The 13,869-nt window shown below is 43.5% G+C and overlaps 1 protein-coding gene across 2 annotated transcripts in view; it reads right to left on the bottom strand.

Annotated features, from left to right (window-relative positions):
• INO80 (INO80 complex ATPase subunit) overlaps positions 1 to 13,869 on the bottom strand; it is a 133,787-nt gene that overhangs the window by 80,540 nt on the left and 39,378 nt on the right. For both annotated transcript variants that reach the window (XM_030559501.1, XM_030559500.1), the window contains 6 exons: positions 11,041 to 11,244; positions 10,088 to 10,283; positions 9,808 to 9,875; positions 9,250 to 9,459; positions 6,378 to 6,458; positions 3,481 to 3,576 (listed from right to left, as the gene is read on the bottom strand). In XM_030559501.1, the coding sequence (XP_030415361.1) occupies positions 3,481 to 3,576; positions 6,378 to 6,458; positions 9,250 to 9,459; positions 9,808 to 9,875; positions 10,088 to 10,283; positions 11,041 to 11,244 (855 nt within the window). The remainder of the gene's footprint in view (positions 1 to 3,480; positions 3,577 to 6,377; positions 6,459 to 9,249; positions 9,460 to 9,807; positions 9,876 to 10,087; positions 10,284 to 11,040; positions 11,245 to 13,869) is intronic.

A 13,869-nucleotide genomic window follows, 5' to 3' on the forward strand; every position in this document is an offset into this window, starting at 1 on the left:
AGGGAAATCACAAAAGAGGGTCTTTCCTAACCCAGAGAAAATATGAAAGCATTTAAATATATTTAAGGAACAGGATCTTCCAAACAAAAGCCTCAAGCCCTTAGTTCTTCAAGGAAAAACTGCTAAGAGAATCCCTCAATACCCCCAAAGCAGCTGCGGCCTTTGCCAGTCCGATCTTCCAAGAAAATAATTCTGATATTCTTTCAGTTCACTGTAGAAAGAAGTTTGCCCATGGCTGCTAGTCAACTTAGCAACTTACTCTTGGACATCCCTGAATGACCAGTGGTTCCCTTAGTACCGAATTCCCCTCTTCACTGGTACAATTATTTTTGTACTTCAAGGCTATGCCTCAATACTTTACTATGGGCTAGAAGTCAAGTAATCCCTACTGGACTGCCTCAGGGAAGAAATAAAGGAGCAAGCACAACAGCCACAGATTTCTATTTATTCATTTATAACTCAGAGTCCTGCTGAGCCATTTCCTATGCATGGAGATCTGAGCTCAGCAGTTAGCTCCACAGCAATTCAGAGTAACTTGTTACTGCCATCTGTTGTTTGATATGGGAACTGCACAGAACTGGTATTGAGCATAAAAGGATGCTGGTTTCTGAAGCACAGAACAAACAAAACCACATATACAACTCTCCCTAAACAGCTTTTATCACCTTAGCTGCCTTATATGCTACACAAGGAGTGGGCAAACTTTTTGGCCTAAAGGCCACATCAGGTTTCCAAAATTGTACAGAGGGCCAGTTAGGGGAGGCTCTCTCCCCCAAATAGCCAAGCGTGGCCCGGTCCCCGCCTCCTATCTGATCCCCCCCACTTCTTGTCGCCTGATGGCTCCCCCAGGACTCCTGCCCCATCCAACCTCCCTGTTCCCTGATGCCCCCCGCAGGACTCCTGCCCCATCCAACCCGTCCCCCCATTTCCTGTCAGCCCCCCCGGGACTCCTGCCTCATCCATCACCCCTTGCTCCCTGTCCTCTGACCCCCCACGGAACGCCCACCCCTGACTGCCCCCTGCCACCCCATCCAACACCCCTCTCATTCCTGACGGCCCCCCGGGACTCCTGCCCCATCCAACCCCCCTCTTCTCCACCCTTTGACCGCCCCAACCCCTAATCCACACACCCCCGCCCCGATCATCCCCCCAAACTCCCCTACCCTCTATCCAACACCCCCTGGCCCTTACCACGCAGCACAAAGCACCGGTGGCTGGCGGCGTTACGGCCGCGCTGCCCAGAGCACTTGGTCAGGCCGTGGCTCTGCAACTGTGCTGCCCAGAGTGTTGCACCGACAGCGCAGCATGCTGAGGCTGCAGGGGAGGGGCCAGGGACTAGCCTCCCAGGCCCGGCAGGAGGGTCCCGTGGGCCGGATGTGGCCCATAGTTTGCCCACCTCTGTGCTACACTCTGTTTTAGCAGTATCTTCCTTCAAATAAAATGACCCACAATGGGCATGATGCTGCAAATGTGGCCTCATCAGTGATTTGCATAACATGCTACTCAATAAGCCAACAATTTTTAGCACTGCTGCACACTGGACCAATAATTTAAATATTAGTTCAAACAGTACTCTCAGATCCCTCCTTTACAATATTAATTAACACTAGATATTCAGACTATTAATTTGGAAGTCATTTGTTCTCAAGCGTACCACTTTACACCTAGACACCTTGCATTTTATTCTTTCCTATATATATTTCAAAAACTGCACTTACATTTACTGTTTTCTAATCAGCCTCTTGCTACTGGAGAATACCGGTTAGTTAAAAATATTTTATAATGACTCAGATATTTGATCTATAATCTTCTATTGCCTGCAGGTGTAACTCATAGCTACCTGGTGCTTTGCCTATCTGTTTTATTCATGCTTCCTTAGCACTCAGTGATACTCCAACTGTGGCTCTCAAGCTGCAGGTGGCTCTTTAGTGTGTCTCCTGCATCTCTCTGTAGGTCCGACCTTGTCCCCGTGGGTCCCGCGCTTCCAGGCAGTTTATGCTCGCTTCAGAGGCTCACTGCAACCCTCCATGAAGCCCTTCTCTCTCTATAGCCAGGGACACAGTCTACTGAGCCCTTTTTGTCACAAGCCAGTAAGGAGGTTGGTCAGAGAACTCCCACAGTCTCTGTGGCTCCTATGGCCTCATACCAAAGCAGTTTAGCCTCCTGTCCTGACACGGGCCTGTCTTCCCCTCCCAGGAGGGATTTCTGCAGTGGTGGGTTGCGGGGAACCCAGGCCTGCCCTCTACTCCAGGTTCCGGCCTAAGGACCCTAATAGTAGCAGCTGTCAGCAGCCAACCTTTCACTGCCAGAGTTGCTACATTTCCCTGGGTCACTTCCCCACAACTCTCCTGCTTCTCCCTTCTTCACCCTTACCTTAGGGCTCCCTTACCGATGGTTTGAGGGTATCTTCATTAACCAGCCCTTCAGCTGCACTTCCTCTCCTTTGGCTCCCTGGCTCTCCTCTGCCTGACTGGAGTTAGCCCTTTTATAGTATCAGAGGGGCCTTAATTAGAGTAAGGTGGTCACATTAGCTTAAGAGCCTCACTTGACTCTTTGCAGGTTAATTGGAGTCAGGTGTTCTCATTAGCCTAGAACAGCCCCTGCTCTGGTCACTCAGGGAACAGAAAACTGTTAATTCAGTGGCCAGTATATCTGCCTCCTTCTACTCTGCTGTATCCACTGGCCTGGGTCTATCACAATATATAAACACACACACACTAAATACTTCCCGCCATTCACACTATGACGGCTCTTTTGGGTAATGCTGATTGCTCATTTGGCTCTGTCAGTAATCTCATTTTCCTCCAATTTATCTTTTGCAAGACTCAAATAGTCTTCATGGATGTACTGCTGATAATTTATTTTGTGGCAATTCCTTATTTCTCATATTTTTCTTCCTCCACTAACTTGTTTATTTTATCTTAATACATGCAGCTATTTGTGCTTCATTACTCTCCTTGCTTTTTGAACAGTGATTACAATCTTGTTCATTTTTTTTTTACTTTCGCTTAATGCTGCTGAAGTTTTTCCTCCCTCTAAATTTTTAGAGCTGTTTCAGTTCACAATTAAACCATCTATCATTCAGACACAGATTTTGAACAACCCACAACAAAGCACTAATCCTACAGACAATGCAGAAGATTCAGAAATCACTCTCTTGCCTGGCATTGTGGCACAATCATAACTGTGTCATCTCCATGGTTATGCCACTGCAGAATCTAAATGCTTCGCTGATAAGCTGCTCTTTTAGAAACATCTGCCCCAAAATGAAAATAATGGAATTCAAGTGACAGATACTCAAGTTCTGAATAACAGCATGCTCCAGAACAGCAGGTCAGGTACAAGATCACAGAATCATGTCCCTCACATCCTCTGAAACGTCAAGCTAATCAGATCATCCAGATGCGACAAAGAGCTGAAGGGAGTGAGGAAGTAGGTTTTCTGAGCCAAAAGGAATAGTTTCCTGAATATGGTTGTTACCTTAAATCTAGGAACAAATCTGGCAAACTCCTGATGCCAATTGTTGAGTGTAGAGGCAGGTGAAATAATTAAAAAAGGTCCCCAGATGTTCTCTCTCTGATATAGGGAAAAAACAAATCAATTGGAGGGAAACAGAAACAGTTTCATGCAGCAATGTGATTAATTAAGGACAAGGGCTGCAAAAGAGGAAAGTATACAGATCATAATAAAGCTTCCTACCAACACAGCAGGGTGATGCACAGCTAGATTCAGCAGATTAAACATTTAGTGTGGCCTCCTTTCAAATCCACAATGTTGCTCTGCAAACACCCAGTGGATGTGTGAATACTAAATTCAAACTGTGACCTGTCTCTCACTTTCTGCAAATTGCTATTTGCTCACTGCTACTGCCACTAACCCAGGGCTCAATGCATCTGCCAGTTTGGCAAGCAAAAGATCTAAGCTGGCGTGGAAACCTGAGCTTCCTCCTACAAAGCAGCACATTCACGCTGGTGAACAAGGAATTCTAGGCCTACTGATACAGGGTCCAATCATGAGCTGGCCTACACACCTATGCAAGGGAGTAAGGGAGAATAAAGTCCAGTGTAGGCTTCCAGAATCATGACTCAACACAATGGAGAGAGCAGCCTCTCAGGGGAGCTAGGTTCCTTTCCACGCAGGTGGGCAGGAAGTGGATGAAGCTTTGGCTCCACATGCACTTCCAGCATGCTGGCCACCAATGCAGCAAAGCTGGCATGAAAGCGGAATTAATCTGTACCAAGAAGAAGGATGGTGCATCTTACTTCCTTCATGGTCAAAGTGGGAAAACAAGGACCAAACCGTGTCTCGGTCACAATTCTGTTCTTGCTCTCCCTCCTATGGCAGTACTGCTACATACTGCTCCCCACATAGTACTGGTTTCAGAGTGGCAGCCATGTCAGTCTGTATCAGCAAAAAGAACAAGGAGTACTTGTGGCATAAGCTTTCATGGGCTAAAACCCACTTCATCGGATGATGCAGTGGAAAATACAGTAGGAAGATATATATACGCAGAGAACATGAAAAAATAGGTGTTGCCATACCAACTCTAATGAAACTAATCAATTAAGGTGGGCTATTAGCAGGAGAAAAAAAAACTTTTGTAGTGGTAATCAGGACAGCCCATTTCAAACAGTTGACAAGAAGGCGCGAGTAACAGTAGGGGAAAAATTAGCATGGAGAAATAGTTTTTACTTTGTGTAATGACCCATCTACTCCGTCTTTATTCAAGCCTAATTTAATGGTGTCCAGTTTGCAAATTAATTCCAGTTCTGCAGTTTCTCGTTGGAGTCTGTTTCTGAAGTTTTTTTGTTGGAGAATTGTAACTTTTAGGTCTGTAACTGAGTGACCAGGGAGGTTGAAGTGTTCTTCGACTGGTTTTTAAATGTTATAATTCTTGATGTCTGATTTGTGTCCATTTATTCTTTTGCATAGAGACTGTCCGGTTTGACCAATGTACACGGCAGAGGAGCATTGCTGGCACATGATGGCATATATCACTTTGGTAGATGTGCAGGTGAATGAGCCTCTGATTGTGTGGCTGATGTGATTAGGTCCTATGATGGGTCCCTTGAATAGATATGTGGACAGAGTTGGCAACGGGCTTTATTGCAAGGGTAGATTCCTGGGTTAATGTTTTTGTTGTGTAGTGTGTGGTTGCTGGTGAATATTTGCTTCAGGTTGGAGGGCTGTCTGTAAGCGAGGAATGGCCTGTTTCCCAAGATCTGTGAGAGTGAGGGATCATTCTTCAGGATAGGCTGAAGATCCCTGATGATGCGCAGGAGAGGTTTCAGTTGGGGGCTGAAGGTGACAGCTAGTGGCGTTCTGTTACTTTCTTTGTTGGGCTTGTCCTGGAGTAGGTGACTTCTGGGTATTCTTCTGGCTCTGTCAATCTGTTTCTTCACTTCCCCAGGTGAGTATTGTAGTTTTAAGAACGCTTGTCTAAACTACTACATGCCACAAAGGGCCACAACAGTTGTTCCCTTAACTCACCCAACAATATTGTTAATCTATCCAATTATAATCTTAGCCCTGCAGAAGAGTCTGTCCTATCTCGGGGCCTCTCCTTCTGCCCCTCCATCCCTGCGAACATGATACAGTTCTGCAGTGACCTGGAATCCTACTTTCAACTTTCCAACCCAAAGAATATTTCCAACACACCTCTGAACAGCACATTGATTAGTTTTGTTAGAGTTGGTATGGCAACACCCATTTTTTCACGTTCTCTGTATGTATATACATCTTCCTACTGTATTTTCCACTGCATGCATCCAGTGAAGTGGGGTTTTAGCCCACAAAAGCTTATGCCCAAATAAATTTGTTAGTCTCTAAGGTGCCACAAGTACTCCTCGTTCTTTTTCCTATATAGTACAGATTGCAAGGTGACAATCTAGCACACAGTGCAATTCTACGCACATACGTAAAGGGGCAGGCTACTTTGGGTGCACCTCTAATGTAAACAGAGAAGCACAGAAGACAGATTTACTATGCTCCTTACTGCCAAGAACAGTAGGAAGTAGAAATTCTTGCTTACTGACTCAAAAAGCAGAACTCAAGTTGCCCTCCTACTGGTGTGTTCATGTCTTAAAAATCAATGGACAGATAAAACTGCATCATCTTCTCTCCTGGGGTCTTTATCGTTTCTTCTTATAAAATAATTCAGCTTCAATCAAAGGGAGTTGCTCTCTGGATGCCAAGTGTGTGCAATTCAGTATGCATATTCTCTTTTTAAAGTTGCATCTTTAGAAGGATATGCACACTGAAAGAAAATGCAGCATCAGGCATCCATCTTAAGGCATTCAATTAAGCATCTAGAACCCAGTTCAATCACGTTAAGTATGTCTTCCATCAGGTAAATGGGTGACAAAGAATCCACTTACCTCAGCCAGATGTGCTAGCAGAGCAATACTCTGGACTGTTTTACCCAGACCCATTTCATCTGCAAGAATTCCATTGATGCCCTGCAAAAAACCCACATGTGAATACCTCTACCTCACTTTTCCATAACACATGTAGGGCTATCAGAACACATGCCACCAAAGTGAAGTCAGCAGCCCTGTTTATAACCAATATGAAAACTCCTACATCATCTTCCCCCAGTGATCCTATGAATTGATAACACTGGTCTACAATTTTTGAGAAGTCGTCTGCTTCAGAGATAAAATGTGATATTTATTATGTATTTTGATGTGCTGAATTCAAATATGACAATTAAAACAACTGATTGGCTATTGTTTCTAAGATATTTAAGTTTTTACATTTTATGTCTATGTATATTGTGTAGATAGTAGAGTTTTAATCATAAATTGTAAACCTAGGTCTTTTCATGTGTTTATGGTTGCTTTACATGATAATATTTCACCTGTCCTGTTTATGTAACACTTTAAAAATCAGCAAAAGGGTTATATAAATAAAATTTATTATGAAACAAAAGGCAAAAAACTATTATGTACATAGTTTAGTCCTATTCAGTGTCTACTTGGCGCTTCTTGGCTTGTCTCTTGTATTCATTAAATGGAGCATATCTTGTCACAGTCCAGCAATAGTCTGCAAGCATTGATGGGCTCCATTTGCCCTGATAACCTGCCAGGAGATTCCACTGCTGTAGTCTGGAGCCCAACAGTTCTGCCTTACTCTTGGGTAGTTCCAAATCCCTGACAAGGTCATTCAGTTCACCTTGTGTTATGAGGTGTGGTTCAGAGGAGGAGGATGGGAGAAAATGTGGGTCCTGTGACATTGATGGTTCAGGACCAGAAGTTTCATCCTCTTCCTCGTCTGACTCAAGTGAGAATGATTCTGGTGCATCAGGAACCGGCAGTCCTTCTCCCTGGGGTACTGGGCGTATAGCTGATGGAATGTTTGGATAATGCACAGGCCACTTTTTCTTCTTTGACACACCTTTCCCAACTGGAGGCACCATGCAGAAGTAACAATTGCTGGTATGATCTGTTGGCTCTCTCCAAATCATTGGCACTGCAAAAGGCATAGATTTCCTTTTCTTGTTCAACCACTGGCGGAGATTTGTTGCACAAGTGTTGCAGCATATGTGTGGGGCCCACCTCTTGTCCTGATCTCCAATTTTGCAGCCAAAATAAAGCTGATAGGCTTTCTTAACCATAGTGGTTATACTGCGCTTTTGTGATGCAAAAGTGACTTCACCACAAACATAGCAGAAGTTATCTGCACTGTTCACACAAGTACGAGGCATCTCTGCTCACTTTGGCTAAACAGAAATGTGTCCCTTTGCAAAATCAAACACTGACAAAGAAGAGAGCACCACACTGTATGATTTCTAGAGCTGATATAGGGCAATTTGTTCAGCAGAGTGATGTAAGCTTCATTATGATTGCATCATGCAATTCATATCATGTATGACGCAATACCAGCTTCAGATTGCATCATTCATTGTTTTGCCTAAAAAGCAAGTACTGTCCAAACCCAGTCATAGATTTATTCATCGATCCAGTCAAAGATGTATTTTAGTCATTTCTGGTTTAAATTGAGATCCCTTCCCTTTATAACTCACTTATCCTCTGCCATTCCCAAGTCAAGGGTCGTATATACTGACCCAATAGCATATCTTGAAAACTAGAGCCAATCAACAATTTTAAGCATCATTTTCGTTCTCAGTGACCCAGAATTAGTAAAGTTGGACTACATTTATTTCAGAAGCATTTTGGCTGTAGAGCAGTGTAATCTCTCCCCCCTTCCAGCTCTTCAGCCATTTCCCGACCTGATTTTTTTCCTCAGCATGCTCTCTATTTGCAATCTAATTTAAAGCATGTTTGTGTTCAAATGCAAGGCTGTCCCCAGTTTACATACTGATCTAGGCATTAAATGAAGAATGACAATGTGCATAAACTCCCCATTGCTCAGTCTAGTTTTGGTGAGGGCGCATAAATATGCAAATGAAAAATATAGGGGCTAATACCACATACGATTTTATCTTATTAGTTCTTAAGGAAGTCAGGGATACTTGTCTGATGGAGCTACACAATATTCTTTTCACTTCTGTAGAAAGATAGGCTGTGTGTGTGTGTGTGTGTGTGTGTACGTACAGCGACAAAGTTCCTCCTCTACCTTGGTGGGTCCTGCGCTTATTGGCAGATTTGCACACTTTAGTGATCTTCCCCTCTGGTGGAACCCCTCCTGTTTCTGATCAGGAGTTAGGCGGTTTGGGGGGGGAACCCGGGCCAGCCCTCTACTCCGGGTTACAGTCCAGGGCCCTGTGGATTGCAGCTGTCTATAGTGCCTCTTGTAACAGCTGCAGCACAGCTACAACTCCCTGGGCTACTTCCCCATGGCCTCCTCCAAACACCTTCTTTATCCTCACCACAGGACCTTCCTCCTGGTGTCTGATAACGCTTGTACTCCTTAGTCCCCCAGCAGCACACCCTCTCACTCTCAGCTCCTTGCGCCTCTTGCTCCCAGCTCCTCACATGCCCACCACAAACTGAAGTAAGCTCCTTTTTAAACCCAGGTGCCCTGATTAGCCTGCCTTGATTGGCTGCAGGTGTTCTAATCAGCCTGTCTGCCTTAACTGGTTCTAGCGGGTTCCTGATTACTCTAGTGCAGCCCCTGCTCTAGTCACTCAGGAAACAGAAAACTACTCATCCAGTGACCAGTATATTTGCCCTCTACCAGACTCCTGTATCCCACTGGCCTGGGTCTGTCACTATATATTTTCTACCATGGAATTATACCAGGATTGAATTTGTCCCTGGAAGTGGAAATGGCTGCAAACTAGCATACCTGCTCATACAGGTTGGCCAGCCAATTCATGCCTTTCAACTGGTATCCCTTCAGTTTACCATTGAAAATGGTAGGCTGTGGAATGTCCTCTCCAGCCCGGATAGATGGGTTTGCTAGGCTGTAGCTCTCTCCGAAGCCAGTGCCAGACTTGTTAGCAGCCCGTAGAGCAGCTGCCCGACTCTCCTTTGCATCTTCATCAAATGACCTGGTCTAAACAAGGGGAAAATGTGGGTAAGATACAGGATGCAACCTAATACAAGAAATTCATTGGGAAATGGTCTCTCATCCTTCACATGCTAATACATATGGTCCCCTTCAAAGCAATGAATAACATTGCAGTCCCTGTAGCTTGATTATACAATTTATTTTCATCCAGTCCTCTGCCCTCCAGTTTCCCAGATATTCACAAATGAACAGGGCAACAATCAAATTAAAGGAAGCTTAGAGTTCATCACTAAAATGGGTGACTTGAAAGAAGATCACTATTCTAGTTCGTGTCTCTTCAATTTACTCCACTTCCCCTTCCACTTCCACTTCAAGCACCCAAGCAATACACACCCGGGCCTGGTGAATCTGGTAAGCATCTTCTGCGTTCTTCAGAGCCTGGGCCTTGTAGTAGTTGCTATCTGAAAAGAATATCACTACATTAAAATACATCTGTTAACCACATTACACTACCTCAAATTAAGACATGGATAAATTCCAATGATTTACAGAAGTGCTTCTTCACATAATATTCCAAGCACAGAAGCCCCTAGGTCTGTATCATTCTCTGCATACAGTAACCATCATCTCCAATGGTTCCTATGGCCTGCTGGAATTTTGTTTCTAGCCTTACCATAATCCTCTTGGGTAATGTTGACCACTACCCCTCCACCAATATCAATCTGCCTTTGGGTAGAGCTGTCTTCCAGTTTGCGCAGGATTTCTTCCTGTATTCCATCATGTCCAATATCTCGTTTGCGACTCATGAAATGGGCATATAACTCAGTCTGGGTGATCAGGAAATTAAGTTTTCGCTGTTGTCTCTTAGCCTGAGACAAGACAATTTACAAAAAAAAAAAAAGGGTAGGGGAAAATGAAATGAGGTTTAATGTTTAAAGAAGAGAAAAAGACAAAGACATGCAAGCAAGTTATACGTTGCAACCTTTTTTAACCCTGTTACATATAAACAATCTACATTTTTATACTGCACTCATCACCATGGGGTACTTCCTGAGAGGGCCATCCCATTGCTTTGTGAACCCTTTGCACTGGCATCACAAAGACAAAGGGACCACAGGACAATTATCATTTGGGTCCTCGATTGTTCTTATGTGTTCTGAGGATAAATTCCATATGTTTTATTATGCTCTATACATAACTTAAGATAAAATAAACTTAACACACCAGTGAATTGAAAAATAGTCTGATTTCTGAACTTGAGGAAGAACTTAAGAGTTACAATCACTAAAAGATCATCCTCTAGAAACAGAGAGCACTGAGCCCTATGTGCAAGTCAGACACACTACATCTCACTAGTTACATCCTCTTTAACCAACATTATGGTTTGTAACTGTAATTCTTGCAATTTGATGGTTCTGGCTATAGCTAATTTGTCAGAAGAGTCTGGTAAATCCTTTTAAGATAGAGTGGAAGAAAATCTCTGGAAGATCATTGAAAGGAAGAACAGTTGGTGAGTTTGATTGTCCAGGTTTAAAGACTCTGACTATTGTGCTTGTTCATGTCTCTTCAGCTCCATGCTCTAGCTCTTTTCAGATTAATTTTCAGCAGTCTAGATTTTGGCCCTACCTCTCTCATCTCCTCATCCAGCTTGCGCTGCTCCAAAGCCTCTTTCTCAGCTCGTTTGCGGTGCTCTTTTTCCACCTTCTCATACTTCTTCCAGTAGAGCAGCATTTCCTTGGTGAGGCGACGTGCCCGTGGTAGAGTCTCCTTGCAGTTCTTCTGGGCCTGGATAGCAGCGCGACGCACCTCCCTCATGCACTGATGGGCCAGCTGGGGTAAAGAGGGAGGGTTCAGGGACAGAGAAAAAAAAGATTTAAAATCACCATCACCAAAGGGCAATATTTAGGTGTTGCAAGGTTGCAAATTCCTACAACCAAGGTTGACCCTCTAAAAACCTTTGATGCTGTGCTTATTTATATAGCTTTTGTAAGTGTAAAGTGGCCATTAGCTTTTTAACTCCGCTGCTGTCCACACCTACATCTGTTTTAGATATGCATTATGATACAGTCTTTAATTACATGATCACATCGTATTTCTAAATTATACAGTATATTATCATACAATTATTCCTACAACCTTAGATAAAGGTGTAGCATATTTTATTTTTTCATTCTATTATGCTAACTTCCTTGTCATCATGGTCCAGTAAATCTCTGCTGGCTTAGACACTGTGTTAAGGTTTTTTTCTCCTAATGTATATATTTTAATAATATGTAGGAGATATTTTCTTTTCAACCAGCACCAAAGTCTTCCTTAGGTTCAAGTCAAGGGATAAGGTAGTCAACTATAAAGCCAATTTAGCTACACACGTAGGTGGGCCTACACATAGAGTAATTGTGTAAAATATCTGCTATGTAGTATGCTAAGTCTGTAGTGTGTTCTGTAAACAATGGTTACTATGTATTTTTCATATAAAGTCTTTCATGGAGTGTCCATGTAGTATCACAAAATGGCACACATGTAGCTTCTTAATACTGTACATCTAAGGTTACAGAAAAAGTATATATTGTTATACTGCATTATTTGAGAATTATGTGAACAAACAGGTGATTATATGCTGTATTTTAGTGCATTATATATATATATATATACACACACACACATACAAGGGGCAGAGTTAAGGATGCATGTGCAACCTTACCTTTGGCATTTATTGACTTTTGAGAGCTTAGTCCTGAAGCCTTAATTTCTATTAATTGGTGTGTGGGTAAAGCTGTGTGTTTTGAAGAAAACAGCACAGCTTCACTCTCCAGAGCTTTGCAGCTCTGCAAGCTTGCAAAAGGTAGACAACAGCTGCTGTAAATATTGTAATCTCTAACTACTTGTCCACATATCACCAGAACACCGTGCCCCTGTGTCATAAACAGATAGTTAAGGGTTAATGTCTCTTTTACCTGTAAAGGGTTAACAAACAGTGAACCTCAATCACCTGACCAGAGGTCCAATCAGGAGACAAGATACTTTCAAATCTCGGTGGAGGGAAGCCTTTGTTTGTGTTTTTGGGTTTTGCTTTGTTCTCTCTGGGTCCTGAAGGGGACCAGATGTGCAACCACGTTTCTTGCCAATCTCCCTGCTACAGTCTCTTATATATTCAGAATAGTGAGTATTAAGTAGAAAAGGCAGTTATAGTCTTTTGATTGTTTTCTGTATTTGCAAATGTGTATTTTGCTGGATGGATTTTGACTGGTATTTGTGCTGGGAGGAGACTTCTTTCTAGTGTTTATAAGCTGAAAGACCCTGTAATATTCCATCTTGATTTTACAGAGATTTCTTACTTTTTTCTTTCTTTTATTAAAAGCTTTTCTTTTTAAAAGACCTGAGTAATTTTTTTTCCCTTGTTAAGGCTCAAAGGAACTGAGTCTGTACTCACCAGGGAATTGGTGGGAGAAAGGAAGGAGGAGGAAGGGGAGGAAAAAGATGGTTACTCACCTTTGTAACTGTTGTTCTTCGAGATGTGTTGCTCACATCCATTCCAGTTAGGTGTGCGCGCCGCGCGTGCACGTTCGTCGGAAACTTTTTACCCTAGCAACTCCAGTGGGCCGGCAGGTCGCCCCCTGGAGTGGCGCCGCCATGGCGCCCAATATATATCCCTGCCGGCCCGCCCGCTCCTCAGTTCCTTCTTACCGCCGTGTCGGTCGTTGGAACTGTGGAGCGCGGCATAGCTGTCCTCCACGTCCCTAGCTCTCCTAGTTATCTATCGTTATCTATCGTTATCTCTAGTTTCATTATCAATTCGCAGTCCTCCCGTTCGGCCTGTCCACGGCCCCGAGGGTGTTTACAAAATGCATGGCAGTTGTCGTGGCGCATCTTCGGCGCAACCTTGTCCACGTGTTCCCTTATCTGGACGATTGGTTGATTCGGGGCACGTCGGAACAGCAGGTGACCAGCCATGTCCGCGTGATCACCGGCATGTTTGCAAAACACTATATTTTTGGGTGGTGGCAGCCTATCAGATCTAAGCTGGTAATTAAGCTTAGAGGAATTCATGCTGGTACCCCATCTTTTGGATTCTAAGGTTCAGATTGGGGAATTATACCATGACACCTATACTTACGTAAGCATGCTGGAAAGAACCTGTCTGTTGTAAAGCTCCTAAAATGCATAGGAGATACCACTTCTCCTGCATATTTTATAAATGTACACAGAAAACCTTCCCTCAATCTATTCACACTTTATAAAGTCAGTGGGAGTCCTTCCCCCATCTCAAGTTGTTCCTACTGATTCACAGCAATATTTTTCACTACACTTCTCACTTGCTAATTAAGTTAGCTATGCACTTCCTTAGGGCTAGTCTACACAGGCAGCGTTTTAATATGCCTTGTGTGGTTGCGACGTAGCTCAGCGAGGGGCGTAGCTCCCAGCACTGGAGCACAGTTTACAGTGGTGCTTTACAAC

This window comes from Gopherus evgoodei, chromosome 4 (assembly GCF_007399415.2).
Source record: "Gopherus evgoodei ecotype Sinaloan lineage chromosome 4, rGopEvg1_v1.p, whole genome shotgun sequence".
NCBI lineage: Eukaryota > Metazoa > Chordata > Testudines > Testudinidae > Gopherus > Gopherus evgoodei.